Source organism: Oreochromis niloticus, linkage group LG18 (assembly GCF_001858045.2).
Source record: "Oreochromis niloticus isolate F11D_XX linkage group LG18, O_niloticus_UMD_NMBU, whole genome shotgun sequence".
NCBI lineage: Eukaryota > Metazoa > Chordata > Actinopteri > Cichliformes > Cichlidae > Oreochromis > Oreochromis niloticus.
This window is the reverse complement of record NC_031982.2, coordinates 17,525,993-17,543,557: the sequence shown is the minus strand read 5'-3', so window position 1 is coordinate 17,543,557 and position 17,565 is coordinate 17,525,993. Positions and strand designations below refer to the sequence as shown.

The 17,565-nt window shown below is 39.7% G+C and overlaps 1 protein-coding gene across 2 annotated transcripts in view; it reads right to left on the bottom strand.

Moving 5' to 3' along the window:
• LOC100706702 (tensin-3) overlaps positions 1 to 17,289 on the bottom strand; it is a 33,587-nt gene extending 16,298 nt beyond the window's left edge. The window contains exons 1-12 of one of the 2 annotated variants that reach the window (XM_003437889.4): positions 16,820 to 17,289; positions 10,995 to 11,162; positions 10,739 to 10,789; positions 10,429 to 10,551; positions 8,702 to 8,766; positions 7,487 to 7,570; positions 6,545 to 6,657; positions 5,983 to 6,043; positions 5,711 to 5,786; positions 5,501 to 5,630; positions 5,185 to 5,250; positions 2,652 to 2,753 (exon numbers count right to left, since the gene is read on the bottom strand). In XM_003437889.4, coding sequence (XP_003437937.1) covers positions 2,652 to 2,753; positions 5,185 to 5,250; positions 5,501 to 5,630; positions 5,711 to 5,786; positions 5,983 to 6,043; positions 6,545 to 6,657; positions 7,487 to 7,570; positions 8,702 to 8,766; positions 10,429 to 10,551; positions 10,739 to 10,789; positions 10,995 to 11,144 — 1,021 coding nt within the window. In that variant the 5' untranslated portion in view covers positions 11,145 to 11,162; positions 16,820 to 17,289. Of the gene's footprint in view, positions 1 to 2,651; positions 2,754 to 5,184; positions 5,251 to 5,500; positions 5,631 to 5,710; positions 5,787 to 5,982; positions 6,044 to 6,544; positions 6,658 to 7,486; positions 7,571 to 8,701; positions 8,767 to 10,428; positions 10,552 to 10,738; positions 10,790 to 10,994; positions 11,163 to 16,819 lie in introns of those variants that run through there. The other variant, XM_019347706.2, reaches the window with a different exon arrangement.
• Between the last annotated feature and the right edge of the window lie 276 nt (positions 17,290 to 17,565).

Here is a 17,565-nt window from a genome sequence, read left to right as displayed (position 1 = left end):
TGACATTAAGAAAGCCATAGATGGTTGACCAAATGTGTTCTTAGGTAGCAAACCTAAGAAAATCAGTCAAACCATTTACATCAAGCACTCATCATTTTGGCTGTTGTGGTATGGTCAGTCTCTGAATAATCTACCAATTACAGTGCACGAAAGCAGCGAAACCAGGACTGCTCCTCCAGCTGCTTTTGTATCACAGGAGGAGGTCTGGTTGTATGCCTATGCAATTACCCAACCCTTTCCATTCCTTCTCAGTTACTACCATCCCGCACCCCACGAATGCCAAAAATGTGAGTCAAACACATAATGATGATGAGCATCCTCATTTGCTTCCACCCAGCCTTCTGCATGTGCCTACGATCTGTATACTGCCGCACACAGGGAATCACTTTAAATTCCACTGTACAAAGAGGTGAACAAATAATGACTATTATTGAACAATACTCAACCCTAGCAGTATCTCACCATGAGGAAAGTTTTATTTTCTTAGTTTTGGAGTTGACATGGTCAACACAGTACTTAGAAACAGCAGAGATACAGTCTTTCAGTGGCTTAAGTCAACAGTTTCATTTTATAGGTGTATATCTGATGCTAGTCTTTCCTAAAATTCAGTATACTTAGTTAAATTGAGATTCTCCATGCTTCACTGGCCCTTTCAATCCAGCCATTCCCGATTGCAGGAATGATCTGTAGCTATTCCCACATGATGGCAAATTTACCTCGTCCAAGTACTTAAAAATAAAACCGATGCAGAAGTGTTGAAAATTAAAGTTCATGCGATTCTTCCAAATATGAGTCAATCTCCCATCTCATGTTGAGATGCTCAACTTTACAGAGGAAAGAAACACTAGACACTCAACTAATATGTCATTGAACTTGACTTTTTAAACATTTTTATAGGATTTGTGCGTTTTGGAGCTTATTTTTTTTAAATAAAGTGAATGTAATTTTGCAAATAACACAGCTTGCTCCATAGCTAATTTGAAACTTCACCCTCAAGTCCAAATGATCACTTCAAATGAAAAACAAGAACAAAATGTAACCGTCTATGATTTAAAAAGAAATTTAAAAAAAAAGACATCTATCCATTTTTTAGTTAATTTGTCAGAGGATTTCAAGTATCAAAGCCTCATTGATTCAAAGTATCATTCAAAACCATTTAATCAACTTTTACAGGATCTGCTTTCATTTAATGTGGGTTAACATTTTTGAACTATTTGTATTCTATGTTATAATTAGGACATTATATATTGGTTGCTGTGACCAGATTTTACAGAACTGCATTTTAATTAGGGAAAAAGTCCGATGAAAAACGCTGACAACACTGGATTATTTACAGCAAAGAGGAGACATTTCCATGGATATCCCCCCTTTCTATTTAAATAAAAAAAAATTAACACTGCCAGCCACATACATTTAAAAAAAACAAAAATGAAAAAAAACAGTCAACAACCTTTCTTGAATTAATAATTTGTTAGCCATCAATTCACACAAGGGGATAAACACACACTGATGACTGAAGAAAAGCCACTGAAGTAAATCAGGTTTTCTTTTCAAAACATTAGCACTTAAGTGGCAAACGTTTCCCAGACTTCCTCCTCCTGACGAAGCTCCGAGTGACAGCCTCGTGGAAGTAAACTAGTCCTGCCAGAAGACGGGGTGGTAAGTGGATGTAGAATTCCAACAAAGCTCCTAGTCTTGCTTCTCAAATTTAGTGTTTACATGAGAAAAATAAGGCTGTAAATATCCCACATGAATGCTCGGGAATCGAGGCAATAGAAAAAATGCTTCTTTGTTGTTGTCATTGCTTTGCTTTGATGAATCCTTAAGTTTGAGTGGTTGTGTTTTTATTGCATTCCCAGAAGTGAGCATGAAGAAATCTATTGGAGTATTTCAAATGAAAGCAAAAAAAAGCAACACAAAAAGGCATGCTGAACTTAGCTTATAAAAACACTCAATGAATTCTGGAACAGGGTGGATCTGTGTTTTAATGCCACCACCACGTTGCTCTATTCTGGGAGGTTGTTGTGAATTCTGTGGTCGAGTGGAGAGCAACAACCACAGCTAGGACGGGACGCCCCGACAGGGTGGCTCTGTGTGTGTGTGAGAATATATATATGTATATATGTGCGTGTGTCTGTGTGTGAATGTGTGTGGGCGGTAGTGAGAGTGTGTATGTGTGAGTGGGTTAAAGCATGCCTATTCATTTCATGAAACAACAAAACAGAAATCTCCTGAGAACTGACTGCTCTTCCTTTGAACCCAGCATTTCCTGCATACAACAACAATCCTCCCTATCCCTCACACAGATACACTCCATGCCATTTCCATCACCCTGGAGTCTAAAATGAAAGTTTCTCTTCGAAAATGTCATAACTTGGATTGAAGTCCCACTCCTATGTAAACACCCATAACATGTAGCGGTGACTGTGCGTGGATGTTATTACTATAACGCTGTAGCCACTCATTAACATGCACAACAGGCCCTGTTAAGGGGGGTTAATAACCAAGAGAGAAAAAAAAGGGTGCATGTGTTGGTGTAAATGTAAAAGAGAAAGAACGCACTGAAAGCTGGGAAAATGATAAGGAAATAAAGCTGGATGAATACTAGTCTCGTGAGTCACGTAAAGACCACTGAGGCATCACAACAGTACCTTCGCCATCACAGATGTTCTGGTACGAGTCCCAGCGAGTTAGAGGATCTGCTGTGTTGTAGTCCACAATAACATCTCCTCCATTTTTCCACTTGTCAGCACCTGGAATAAAAAAACAAACAAAAAACCCCCATTACTGTCCAGTTTGTATGCTATGTTAAGCTGGATGGCTGTAGTGTCATATATATCATAAAGTGACTGGAAAGTAGCGCTGACCCTTCTCATTAATCTGATAGCAGGAAAGCCATGTCATTTCTGAACAGTGTTGGTCAAGTTACTTGAAAAAAGTAATCAGTAACTAATTACTGATTACTTCCCCCAAAAGTAATCCCGTTACTTTACTGATTACTTATTTTCAAAAGTAATTAATTACTTAGTTACTTTTTAAAAACACGATTTACAACCTGAATGGGTGATAAAGCGATAGATCTTTCAGTCCAGTTCTACTTTTTCTGCATAATTCATCATACAAAATGTAATCAAATAGAAAAGTCTCTTTTTAAAACTTGTTTTATTAGTTTTAATCTTTTAACTTTATGTATCAAGCAAAAATTAAATTATATGCAACATTCTCTGACTGGAAGAAATTTGTTTAACATTTAAACCTATTTTCTGCACATTCCAGCACATAAAATAAAAATTTTTTTTGTGTTTACACTCACTCTTTCAAATAGATGCAAGTAAAACACAGCAGAAAATAAATAAAGTCAAAGACTCAGCGGTCCTGTTGCTCTATTTTCACCTATAAAGCAGGAGTGGGTTAGGCGGAGGTTTACCCTGGTGCAGGTGTGCCGCAGCGGTCAGTGGAAGAATCCGCGAGTTTCTCTGTGAATTTCACATTACGTCGTAGCGCACTTGGTGCTTGCTTGGAAGTTTAGGGGTTTAAAAAGAAGTTTTCTTCCCACGCAGTGAACAGTGGACACTAATGTTTTTGTCACTTTTTATGGAATCAAACTCAAAGTAAGGTCAGTACTTCCACGCTTTAAACGCTGCATGCTACACTCTCTCCTGCACTCGATATATTATCCATTATTGATCTGCAGACAGCTGTTGTCACGAACGTCGCACTCGCTTACGTCACTGTCATGAGACATTCTCGCAAAAAAATCACGGTTTTAGTAACGCAGTAACGCAGCGTTCCTACGTGAAAGTAACGGTAATCTAATTACCGTTTTTGCAATAGTAATCCCTTACATTACTCGTTACTTGAAAAAAGTAATCAGATTACAGTAACGCGTTACAAGTAACGCGTTACTGCCCATCTCTGTTTCTGAACATTTTTATTTTAAATTTTTAAAGAATCAGTTTTATTTAATTTGTGGGATGACTACAAACTAAGATAAAATAAATTTAAGGTTTTTATTTAAGACCCAAAATCATCAGCAAAAATATTACTGGTAGCTCTTTCTATTACAGCTTGGTAACCTTGGTAGCATATGTAACAAACAAACTGAATGCCATTACGAATGAAAACGCAAATTCATATTCAGAGAAATTGTTTTATTATTAAAAGGCAGCTAAGCTGAGCTGTCATACGGTCAGAATGTTAAAGTGTGCTCATTTTTTTTTTACATTTGCTCAAATCTTGTCAGAACCATGGCCTGTATTCTATTAGTGTAGCAACAAATAATCTGTATAGCATAAACCTAACCTTGAGTCATTATTATTTATTTACATTTAGCAAATACTGACATATTTTTGGAGTCCTAGGTTTAAATGCTGGAAATATTACTAGAAATGTGAAGTTTTGTATTTTACACTCATGATTGCTGGTTATTACACATAAACTACTGCTCATTGTCCACGTCATTAGCCACAGCAGCAAACACAATATTTAAATTGCGACCTTAGAGGAGAAACAAAGCACATTCAACTATATTAGTATTCAATATATTTCAGTATATAAAAATTCACATGTTCAGATGTTACTATGTTATTGCTAGAAGGTGATTATATTGTTATTATATAACCTATAGCCCCATTTTATTAACTAGTGTTGTCAACCAATGCACAGTTTGTTTCCACACTTCTTTCCTAATTATGTAAATATCAGTTTAATATTACTCAAGTATAACCACTGTTGACAGAACATATTACCTAGTTATTACTAGGTATACTTGGTATTTAAGTGTTAATAACTGGCTATTTCCATATTATTACCTTCTTATTACTACTCAGGAACCACATTATTACCAAGCTGTAATAGAAAGTGCCACCACAATATGGCTGATGACCAAAAGACTTAATCAGAAACAGAGAAGACAATAGAAATATATACATTTCGTTGTATATCAGACCTGCACAGAGGCCCCACATAGTTTGTGGGGCCTCTGTTGCAGCACATGCTGTGCTTCTTTGCCTCTCTGTCAGCACACACTTCACACTACATTTCCCTTCTCATCAGGGGGCAGAGGGAGAAGACCAGAGCACAGGACAGCACGTAAAAGTAGAAGAGAACATTGTATCTGGTTTTCAAATTTTCCTACTACTCCCTATAGTAATTTTAAATAAAGATAAAGGATTAGAAGTCTACCTGGGATTTTCTCTGGTCCCTCGGAGAAAACCAGCTCCACTTTACCATAATCTGGAAATCTGGGATCTGAATTGACACCACAAAGGAGAAAAGTGCATAAATGAGAGCCAGAACCAGTAAGATGAAAGTTGCTGTTAGTTTGCAGCTCTCTCGGTAATTGTAACATGTTTGGGGAAACCAAATTATTGGTCTAAAAGCAGCATGTCTAAATTAAGTTCAAGCTGAACCTCGCAGATGCTGTGTAGAGTAGAGGAGTTGCTGTTTACTATCAGCGGGGTGATGAGATCTGTTCATGGGATTTTTTTTCTACGTCTACCTTTGTTGGCAGTCTCCATGTCCTCTTTTTCAAACATCAGGTTGTAACCCTGTACTGCTCCTGTGTGAAACTGCACCCGGAAAATAACCTCACGCTCTGAAGTCACCTCACTTTTATGATAGCATTTAATCTACAAGAGACAAAACAAACAAATGTCACGATGACACAGATTTCGCAACATCTGAAAACGCAGTTTGTTTTTTTCCCTACCATGATGTCCCCTTTTAGGAGCTGCGCAGGCTCCAGCGTGATGCATACACGGTCTCTGTGGCCTGGACCAATGTGACTTAAACAAAAACAACAGAGAAGTCTGTCGCATGGAGCCAGAGTGTGGAAGCAATTACAGATATTTACAGAAAGCAGTAACTAATTCCAATTAACATTAAACTAACTAAAACAGAAAACTGCTTTAAAGCCTTCCAACATACTTTGAAGTAAACTATAATGTTCAAATTACTGTACCACATGTGTAAGCTACTTACTAGACTCCAGATGAATACACTGCTTGCATTCCCTGGTAGACCTTGATGTAAGGACAGCATACTATATATAAAAAAAGGACAAAGTGTTTTCGAAATGTTAGTCACAGGTTCCTTCTTATCAAGACCTCGAGAAGCCAGTTAGCTAAAATATTCAGGAGACGCTTCCTGGCTTGTTTTGCTCACAGCTGAAGTGTGATAAGCTGCTGCTGTGAGAAAGGGATTTGAGCTCCACGATGTGATGAAAACCTTTTTGTTGTTTCAGTAAAATTAGCGAAAACAGCAATTTACGTGTACACACGAAAATGCGCATGTGTGTGTTCCCATGGTTTTACTGGGAACTGGGAAGTTCATTTCTTCAGTTCTGTTTATGTAAACAACCTCTATCTGTTTGAGCATGCTTGTGAGAGTTGGAAAAAGAGAGACACGGTTCCAATCAGACTCCACTTTTGTTTACCCCTCGAACTCTGATGTGGCTGTCTCCGAATTCCTTTCTTTGTGCCATGCTAGAAGTGAGGGTATTTTCTTTGAAACTATATACAGTGATAAACAATATGTGTTTAACCTCTTGCGGAGTTGAAATCTGGAATCCCATGAAGGATGACGCAGTGCAAGAACAAGGGGGAGGCATTGATCTTCATGGATCCGCTTAGCAGGCTGTTGAGGATCCAAACATACCTGAGAGGAAAGCGGAGGTGGATATCAACATTACACAAGACTTTGTATTGCTTCAGTGATTTAGTATTACATATTCAGTGGGAAGGGGGACTGAAAAGTGAGATATAAAAAGAACAATGTCATTGTTCATTGAAGCCAAGATATCCTGTCTTTTAGCCACTAGAGTCAGTCTCCAAATGTTGGCTCATTCAGCTCCCATAATGCAACTTGATAATATCTTTTCATTACATTGACCTTGCCTGGTAAATACCCCTGATGCTATTACAGACCTTTCTGTAAAAAAAGATGTATTTTTCACAGGTAAAGTGACATCGCTAAGATATTTTTTCCAAACCTGACAGCACTTCAGCATTTTGGAACAACAGACTTATTTGGTTTTTTGCAAGGTGAGAATGCCACATCAGCTTTGCTTATGCTAAATATGTGGGAAAAAAAAGAAAACGGCCAGCACAACTCTGTTGAAAAAAATCAGAATCTGCCGTCTAGTATCTCTAGAAAACAGTAACTGTCGTCATTACTGTTTATCACTGATAAGCACAGAGACTAGACAGAAATGATAAACCAGTTTTGCCCAAGAGACATGAGTGTGAGCGAGATATGTAGGTTTAAGATTACATCAGGTTACCATGGGATCCTATTAAAATGATAAACAATGACTAGCTGTCAGCTCAAAAAGTAAACAAACAGCATGGGGACTGAATGAATTGTATGGTATCAGCTGGGTCTGGGATCTGATTGTTTGGATGGAGACGTGGGTCAGTGAGGAGCCAAACACACTGCTAAAGCTCTATTACCAAATAGAAGGGCGTGCTTATGTTTTGGGTCTTACCGCTTCTGTGAAGGTGTCATCAGAGCTGAGACCTTATCATCGTAGTATTTCCTCATGGCGAAGCGGTCCAACGCCTGGTCAGCACTTTGACAGAAAGAGAGAGACACGTAAAACGCTTTAGGTAATTATGACTCAAGAGAAAGATTATACTCTCCTCTATAATTGAATAGTGTGAACTGTAACATCCAATTAAGGCAATGCATACATACACAGAGACACACGCACACACACACACACACACACACACACACACACACACACGCATACATGCATAGACAAGAGGGAAAGTAACCAGAGAAACAGAGGATTCCAACAGAGAGGAAGGGAATGCCAGCTTTAAGTAAACACAGAGGGGGAGAGGAGGACACAGAGAGGCCAGAGTGTGTGCGCAGCTTGGCTATTCAGACAGACCTAAAACCAACAGGCTCTGGAGCCCTTTCACCAAAGCTCTGTTACTGTCATCGGCCATCTCGCTCATCTCCTCCCCCCACCCCGGAATCTATTCCATTGTAAATCTGTCCCATTGTGTTTTCCTATCTCTTTCTCCACCTCTCTTTTGCCCCCTGTCTTTCACATTCACCTTACTGCAATGGTATTCCTCAGTGGGAAGTAAGTGCTAAGAAAAGCACAGACTGTCTGAATTAGGAGCCAATATATGGCCATGCCACACTGTCTGCTGTGTGCAGAAAGAATCTACGCAGTGACATAACAGCAGGTTGTGTCAATATCAGCCTTTACTTAAACCTTCGGCACTTCCGAATTTGCTTGCTTGGTCAGAAAATTATAATCTGTTTTCTTCATGATAAAAAAAAAATACATTGAAACTGACACTGTGGCCAGAAGGCATTTAAGTAACTAACATGTTTCTAAGTTGATTCATGCAATTCAATACGGGGTGATTCATTGCTTAAATCGTGTGGCTTTTCTTTGAATCTGAGAGAAGTGACTTTTCTTTTGACTCACTTTCTGATTCACCTTAACCCGAAATTAAAGGAGGTGAATAAACTCCTGGTGGTTGGTTTGACATTGCTTATCGTCTACAAAAACACAACATATCGAGTCTTCGTGAATTGTTGTGGTTTGTTGTTCATACTGCTTCACCACCAGAAGTGAGCGGTTGCACATAGTATGATGAATCATGACTTCAGAGGAAAAAGAAAAAAACATCATTTATAGTAACAAAACATGAGAAATGTGACACACGGTGTTGGTTACCTGGCTGACACGTCAGTGAAATGCACAAACGAAGAGATGACAACGCCAATTCGACCCTTGCCACCCTAAAAAAAACAGGAGATGATTCACTACACACGCAGCACCAGCAGTTTTACTAAAAATGAAACCAAAGCCAAAAGGCCCCCCACAGTCTTCATAAACACAAGTTCCAGCCAAACGAACAGTATTGTCCAAAAGTCATGAGTCACCTCTCATTTCTTTTTTTGCTTCCACTGAGCCAGACTTTTTTTTTGTAAAGATTAAATGTTGTTTTTAAGATAAAATGTTTTAAGGTAGTCTTGAGCAACATTTCTCCAGGCTTTCTGGAGGTCTTTCAAAGCTTTCCTTTGGATATTTGCTGCTTATTCATTTTCAATCCAGTCCGTGTACTTTACTATTTTCAGATGAATGTTTTTTGTTTGTTTAACAACCCATTTAACACTGACCTAAGAATCATTCAAGTGTAAAAATGTACCAACTTAAAGGGTGAACCAGTGTTGTGTCTACACATATCAGACAACTTAGCAAAGATCTTTATCTTTAGATACTTTATTATTAGCAAACTGCCAGGGATAACACAGTTATATATATAAATTAATAGTGTTTACACAAAAAAGAAACTTTAGAAAGAGCTTATAGCCGAATTACGGAAACTAGACAAGTGGAGGACAAATAGAAAAGTGCCAATTAAAAAAAACTATCCACAGCAGAACATCTGCCCTTTAGTTGATCCATCTATTGTTTGTCAAATCCTCATCAGAAATGGTCTCTGTGGATGAAAGGTGGCCTTCAAGAAGCCCTTCTTAATAAGGCAAACAGAGAGAAAAGGCTGAGGTGTGCCAAATTACACAACAACCTAACAGAAAATGAGGGGCAAATTTAAGATTTTTAGTTTCATCAGTTGTACGAAGGTGGCCAAACTGCTGTAGAGTGAGTCTATACAGCAATCTGTGAGGCACAGTGGAGGTATTTTCAAGGTATGAGGCTCCATTTCAGCCAGTGGTGTTGGGGATCTTATCAAAATTATGACTGCAGAAAAATACCATCAGATTTTGATTCATCGGATTTTGATCAATTATCTAATACCATCTGGAAAGCATCTGATTATGCTTTACCGCACCTCCCCAGAGCCCCGACCTCAATATTACTGAAGCAGTTTGGGATCATCTTGATAGAGAACATCCAAAAAAGAACTTTGAATGTCCTTCAAGATGCCTGCAGAACTATTCCTGAGGACCAGTTATAGAAATTAGAAGAAATTTTCCCCAATCGAATTCTGGCTGTGTCAAAGAATAAAGGTGGTCATAGCAACTTGCTGACATTCAAGTTTGTAAGAACTGCACAAACTCTGTTTTTGTTTGTTCGTTTGTCTATATATTGTATTTCCAAGCATTTTTGCACATATTCCAATAAATCACTGTACCCATTTCCCATTTTTCTAGCAAAACATTAAAATGAACAGGTGCCTTGAGACTTTTGCACCACACTGCAGAACCACATTGTTTATTTCACATAACTGTTTTCTGCTTATTTAGTGTTTTTCCTTTCTCTCACTGGTTTGCACTTACCCAGATTCAGCAAACATTTAAAACCACATTCTCATGACAGCTGGTGGACTGCTCAGTAGATGTTAACCAAATCTGATCAAATCACACTTAGTCTTAAACTGTTGTTGTTGTTTATGTTTTACAATATCATATTTGTATAAAGGTTCTGTAGGTGCTCACCCTGCAGTGTATAACAACCACATGTAGCGGATCAGCATTGAGCCAGCTCTCCATGGCCTTACAAATGGTGCAGATCTTATCCAAAGGTGGAGCATGCAGGTCAGGCCAGCCTGTATCCAGGGTCTAAAAACAACACCATTAGACACGTGAACACACACACTATCGCTCACAACCACAAGACTCATCCTCTGTCCCTATGCTTTACAAATCAATAATATCTTGCTCACATTTGCTCACTAGCCTGAGTTAATCAAGTAGACTGACAGAGGTGTACAGTTGCGCTATTTGAAGTAAATGCCAGATGCCTTACCTTTGGGTTCATTCTAGAGAGATCTTGTCTTTTCTCTGACAGGTTGATGATCTAAAGAAAACATAACACAACAAAGCACAGGTCTTAAAATGTTGTCTCTAAGATTTCTGCATTCTTCCTTAACAAAAGTTCTTACAAATGCATGAAATCCCTCTGGGATCAAGTCAAGATTACATGAAAGCCCACCACCTTTCAACACTTTCAACACAGTTACAGCACATTTCTAGGGGAGAGCAGCAAATGGACCGGCACTGACCAGGTAATTGTCTGCATGCTTGGACTTGAGCATACGCGTGACATCCTTCAGGTTGTGTGAGTAGATCTCCTCGGTGCACCCCCGGGGGAAGGACACAGCTATGATACGCTCTGTGATATACGTAAGGTCGAGTTCATATCCCTCCTCCATTATGAATCTTTGGCTTTCCTGTTAAAAAATATCCAAGCAGAGACACAAGAGGAAAAAGCCCTTCAGTCTCACAGCACTGCAGGTGACTCAAGTCAATATTTGATGGTCAAAGTCCTCAGCTTTTTTCATTGTGTACGTGTTCTCATAGATAACTTTAGGGAATGACTTCAATGCCAGATTGTATGACACAGCATACTGTGTTTACACAGCAACGGTCAGCAGTGTGTGCCACAGATACTATACTCTCTTAGACAATACAACATATCGCAATCTTTTTAACCTTTTGAGCATGACAGATAATTAACTTCTCTGGACTGCAAAAAGACACAGGAGAAGACTGGACATGAGCAATCTAGGAACCGCAGTCAGTGATCCACAGCAACAATGACAAAGACAAAGAAAACTTTCAAAGAACTCCGGTTGAAACCAGTTTCTGTAAATCCCTGAGTGACGGTGTGTCCCTGTGACCTCATGGCCATGAACTTCCTGCTATGGTGGTCTAGGAAGAGCCAGTCTCCCACTGCTACTCAACACATCCCACAGACTCTTCTCTTGCTCTCTTATCTCGGTATCTTAGTACGGCCTCTTTGTCACTCTGTACGGCTCGGCAGCAAGAGAGTAGCAAGTTGTTGCCAACTGACCTCATAGTCATAAGTTAGTGTGGAAAACCTAAGTCTTTATAGACTGAAGTCCAGCTTGGTTACAGAATTCTGTCTCCTGCTTGTGACAAGAAATTTTCAAATTAAAAGGGATTAAAATAGTTCCAAAAATTACGTTTTTGATGAATTAAAGTCTTCAACTCTTAAGCTTTCTTTCGTTCTTCATGTGCTCTTACATTCAAAATTAAAGCCAGTACTGATCTGTCTTTCAATTTAATTTCCTATCAGTGAAGAGTTAATTAACTAAGATTCGAGAACCAGATTTTTTTCTTTTTGGAAAACTGTGTTATGCTAAATTTTATAAACAGAAAACTGTCTGTACATGAAACCAAATCTCGGGTTAAGAAATGATTTATACTCCTGTCTTGCATTTGTAAGAGACTACTGTTCAACAGAATCTGAATCTTTTTTTTTTTTTCCCCCAAATATTAAATTTTTCACAAGCACACTCACAAAAACAGAAGCACATTGCTAAAGCTGCCAAAGACATCATCATCGCTCTTCTTGACTGAACCCGATTGTTTGTTGTGATTAAACGATCCTGTCGAGAATGCGTCCATTAATTAACTCTGAGACGACTGCAGGCTACAGCCCATCACTTTGAAGGGGCACAGTGAGGGAGCCATAAATCAGGGACAGTGTAGCCATGGCTTAAATGAACCCTCAGAGCGGAATGAAAGAGGCCATGTGAAGAGGTCATCACTGGTAGGGACTGTGCTGTGTTTTTGTGAGTGTGTGTGTTGGTGGAGGAGGCGCTCAGGTCCTCAGGTCGTTGAAGCTAATGACCGGGTTAGTTTATTTCCCTAGTGACTTTAAGGAAAAACTGTTGACTAATGGGAAATTAATAAACAGACAGGCCAGGGCTTAGGCTCTGCGTCCAGGGCATGGCAATGGGAAGAAGGCACAGTAATATTTTGAAAGTGTCAAAGTACTGTGCTAACTGTGTGGAAAAGGTATCAACTTAACCAACATTTAACATTAGTGTGACCCAGGAGTGCCAAAGAATGATACTGGCTCAATTTTCTGCAAGAAGCAGTATAATTGTATTTTAAAGCAAAACTTTAACGTGTTCCCTTCTTCTTTAGAGACATAACTTTTAAGTTCATAAAGTTAAAAATGAAGCTTTAGTCTGGCTTTGTTCAAAAGTTTAAAAAAAAAAAAAAAAAAAAAAAAATCTGCAATTTTCCAACAAGAAACTAATAAATTTTTAATTATACCACTAAACAGAGTGAAAAAGGAAAGGTTTCCACCCAGTTCAAATGGGCGGAACCCATCTCTAAAGATGCGCAAATGTAGCCAGTATCTAAAAATGACATAACACGTGACAGAACTTCTAAGTAGTATTCGATTTTTCATATGAAACATTCATGTGCAGTGGCACTGCAGTAATCAGCATTTTCCTCTCAATTCTCCCACCCTTCACTCAGTCCACCGAGAGCAGCTTGCCCCAGCACGCACTAAAGATAATTGGTCTTTAATTTGCACTGACTGCTTTTGTTCCTGGTTTGAGGCACAGCATTAGCTCACAAAGACAGAATAAGCAGTACCAAGGAACTCAAATCCAGAGCCCACCCATGGCACTGTGAGAGCAAGGCTGGTAGAGGAGTGCGGGAGACGGAGAGAGATTCGAGGTTGCCAGGTTTTACGGTGAACAAGCTGCAACAGGTTTACTAAGGTCAGGATGTTGGGGGATTAGGGTGTGTCTGGCTCCCCAAGCTCCAACCCTTGCAGGTAGGTGCTTGACTAGGCTACATTGCTGCTGTCAGCCACGTTCACACACGCATGACCATCACTTAGGACTCATTCCAAATGCCTTTCTTACCTGAAACCTTGCTGAAAATAAATTAATCAAACATTCCTTTATGAGTAATGAAATATTGAGGAGAGTACGGTGAAGCGTGCTGGGATGAAGGCCTTTTTAACGGGCCACACCCATCACCTGGCCACCACATGGAATCTTCCACTCTGCACGAGCAGGTGAACCATGAGATAAAAGAAGCGGCATCGTGGAATAGGGCAAAAAAACCAATGAGGACCGTCTTTGTATCCAGACATGGGCAAGCCCTGTGGGTTAAATCACAGCCTGATCATGTGAGCAATGACCTCATGGCTGTTTATTTTAAAGTCTATTGTGGTAACAAGGGTTGGCAAAAACTTTACATACTTGTCACTCACAAATAATAAGACTCTACAGAGCCTCAGCAACTAAACTGATCTATGTGCAACTTTGTGATTAAGCTGTCTACAGCATCCCTAACTGGATTTTCCATTAGTGAATTTAATATGTAACGTAATATGTGCACAAACTAGTAGAAGAAATAGGCTTGTTGAGATTAAAGAAAGAAAAATGTAATTTTCAAGTTTAGGGAGAATGCTGCATATTATTTTTTTCTGAAAACATCACTGCTACAATGACAAATAAACCCTAAGCTTTAAAATGTGTGCAGGATATGTGATTTTCAGAACTAATCAATGCATTATTTTAATTTTGGATTTACTATCTTGCTTGTAAAAGCCTATTGAAAACATGACAAATTTGTATTACAAGCCATTATTAGAATCCAAAACAAATCGATATTACCTAACTAAATTCCCCAATGCATAGTCAAGAGGATAGCTTGCAAATCACTAAGAAACAAGATGAGACGGAGCGAAACAAAAAAAAGAGCACATATGAAAGCAATCAGGGGATCCCTTCCCCCATTCACACTCCCAAATTGGTTCTGTTGGCTCAAACTTCAGTCCTGTGATTGACATGCTGCGGCAACAGCCTCCATTTCTGAGACAGCTTGAATATTTTCACAGGTCAATTAAACTGAAATGATGGGACTGAAACGAAAAAAATGATCAAGCTTGCTTTATCTGATACAGAGTGAGCGCAGCCTCAGCCAACGTTGAGGTGATAAACCTCAAAACTTCCCAGCACGTAGAAGTCCTCTATTAAATACCTATGGAAAAAGCAGGTACACATGCATAACACTGCTGTCTCTTTGGGAGAATTTGGAAAGATTAACAGCCTTCGAAGCTGTTGTCTGCAAACCTGAGTAACACCTAAAGTGCCATAAAATGCTTCAGGAAGTCTGGCTGCCTGCAGGCTGCTGCCGGACAAAAATGTTTTCCTACACTGCATTTAGCTTTAATTCTTTCTTTGTCCCGTACAAAAGACTTTTTCATGCACTCTCCAGCAAGCAGAACCCATTTGTTTTTTTCTCCCTCTGTCGTGTGGCTGGAGTCCCCTGATAATATTAAGCGATTACATCTAACAGCCTTCTAATAACTCTGATACCATCAGCTTCACCATTCGAAAACCGCCATGTATTCATACTTGGCGTGAGTGTGGCACCATGCTGTGGAATAACATGCTCACAGAGACATGACAGGCTTTTAAGAGCCCAGAGAAGGACAAGGCCACAGTTTGTTCAGGCCTTTTCCTGTCAGGGGCTCTGTATGTTTATGCTGTGGCTTTGACACCCATTCACTGCTGAAGGACTGAAATAAACAAGCCCTGAGAACTATTGAAAAAAGCCACAGACGTGGATGCAGAGTATTTTTAGTACGTTTATTTTGTAACTCTGGAACTCTAGCATGTATTTGTCTCACATTTTCACGAGGCATTTTGAAGGAAATAAAAATGACAGCCCTGGCTCTGAGCAAATCTGTGCACCCAGAAGGCTCCTAAAGCAGTCCCTAATTACCATTTTCAATCCCAGGGTCAGCGTGGAATGTGATCCAGAATGGATTACGTTAGCACTCTCCCTTTTTCTATCCCCGCCACCCTCTCTTTTTCTTTAAAACAATTTTTGCCACTTTATTGCTTTCATTCTCCTTCGTTCTCCAGGTCTCCTATATGTTTAATGAGTTGCACATGTACAGAGAGTGGTGCTGTGACAAAATGAAATGCCCCACTGCTCTGTCTCATGCTGGGATCACAGTGTTCTGCTTACAGTACACAGTCCCAACCCTCTGCCAACCCACCTGTCCAAACTACACTATCGGGATCCCCATTCATGTGTTGCTCTGCCAGCCCTTTTTAAGTGCCTCCTGTTACCAGTCATGAAAAATAATAATAATAATGATAATAACTCTGTGTTTCTGACTCATTTCTTTTCGCCTGGAGGGGTAGATATTAGTCATGCAACTCTAAATTAAACCAAATCTTGGAAGAGTTCAGCTTGCAAAATGCTCACAACAACTCACAAGCTAGCTGCAAGAGAGTGTAAATGCAGGAAGACGTAGACTCTTCACTGGAGGGAAAGGAGGAAAGCAATATTCAGGTGAAGAGGAGCTGTAGCTGCTATCATATAAGGACACTTGTGCATGTCATCAACAATGGCTGCCTAAGAATCATAGCCTTAAGGCTGCACATACCATGCAGCAGCTGAAACTCAAAAGACAGACAGAAAGAAAAAAGACAAACTTTCTTAATCAGTCGTGTCTCTCGAATATTTGTCCACGAGTACAACACCCCAAACAGAAAGGTAGGCCCTATCTCTTTGAAGCTTTTTGGACTACTGGACGCAAGTCCTCCACAAGAACAGTCCCATATGTTTCACATTATAAAAGGTCTTCAGTAGACCATAGCCCACAACAGCAAGGAACCCCAAATTATAGCTACTGCAGAATACAATTCACTGGGGGAAACGTTTAAAAGCTAAAAAGACTACTAACCCTGACTTTATGAAGTTTCAGTTAAAGGCATTTAAATGGTTCTATTTAAAAACATGATGTAAAAATAAAGACATTAAAAAAATCAGATGAGAATGAATGACTCGCTTCCCTGTTTTCAGAATTTTTATACCAGAGCGCGCGCACACACGCACGCACGCACACCCTGTTTCTAACCAAAGTAAATACAAAGAATTGCCCTGTTTTACTCTCTGGACGACCTCACTGCAGTGTGACTGTTGAAAAGTTCTCCACAGAGTGGAAGTCTCATCCCGCTTTTTAAAGCACTGACCAGCCAGAGTTAAAACTCCTGTCTTCTTCTGGCGAACTGTTTCGGACAACATGCCTTACCTTTTTAAAGTGAAAGCGACGACTTGTTTTTTTGGGGGGGAGGGGGGATTCTTCTTTTCCTCCTTTTTTATGTAAGTTTAAGCTGTAGAAAGAAAAGGAATATGATAAAGTCCGGAGTCTCAAAGAGCCCTCAGCCGTCAAACAGGCTTACTGCGGGCTGGGAGGCTCATTTTCCTCTGCTGGAATGCGCTCTCTGCCTATTCGGAGTTTGCTTGGACCCAGGGGCTCTTTTCGCTCCTTTCTGTCACTGCTGGAAATAAAATAAAATCTTGCTCGTATCCTGAAAAAAAAGGGAAACGCTGCTGCTGCTATTTCTCCTATGCCTCCAAAACACTCCCTCTAGTCCAGGCTACCGCTGCAGCCGCCACAAGTCCTGGCATGGGATAGTCCTCCTACCGCTCCGCCGTGGGTGTCTGCCTTCTTCCCTCCCCTTTCAACCTACCTCCCCTCGCTTTGGCCTCCTCCCTCTGCCCCCTTCCATTTGTTTGTTCTCACCCTCACTACTCATACACAGACTTTAATTTCCTGCCAACCCCCACCCACATAATCACCTTTCATATGGCTGCTGTACAAGTAAATACATATTCATGACATAATGAAATATATAATTGTAAGAAATTATAACCTACCGTTTAAAATCTTTAATATATAAGTAAGTTTAAATTAGGCTACAACTTTTTAATGTTTCATAAATGTACATTTTATTTCCTCAGTAGTTCATGGGTGTACTACAAATATTCAAACCG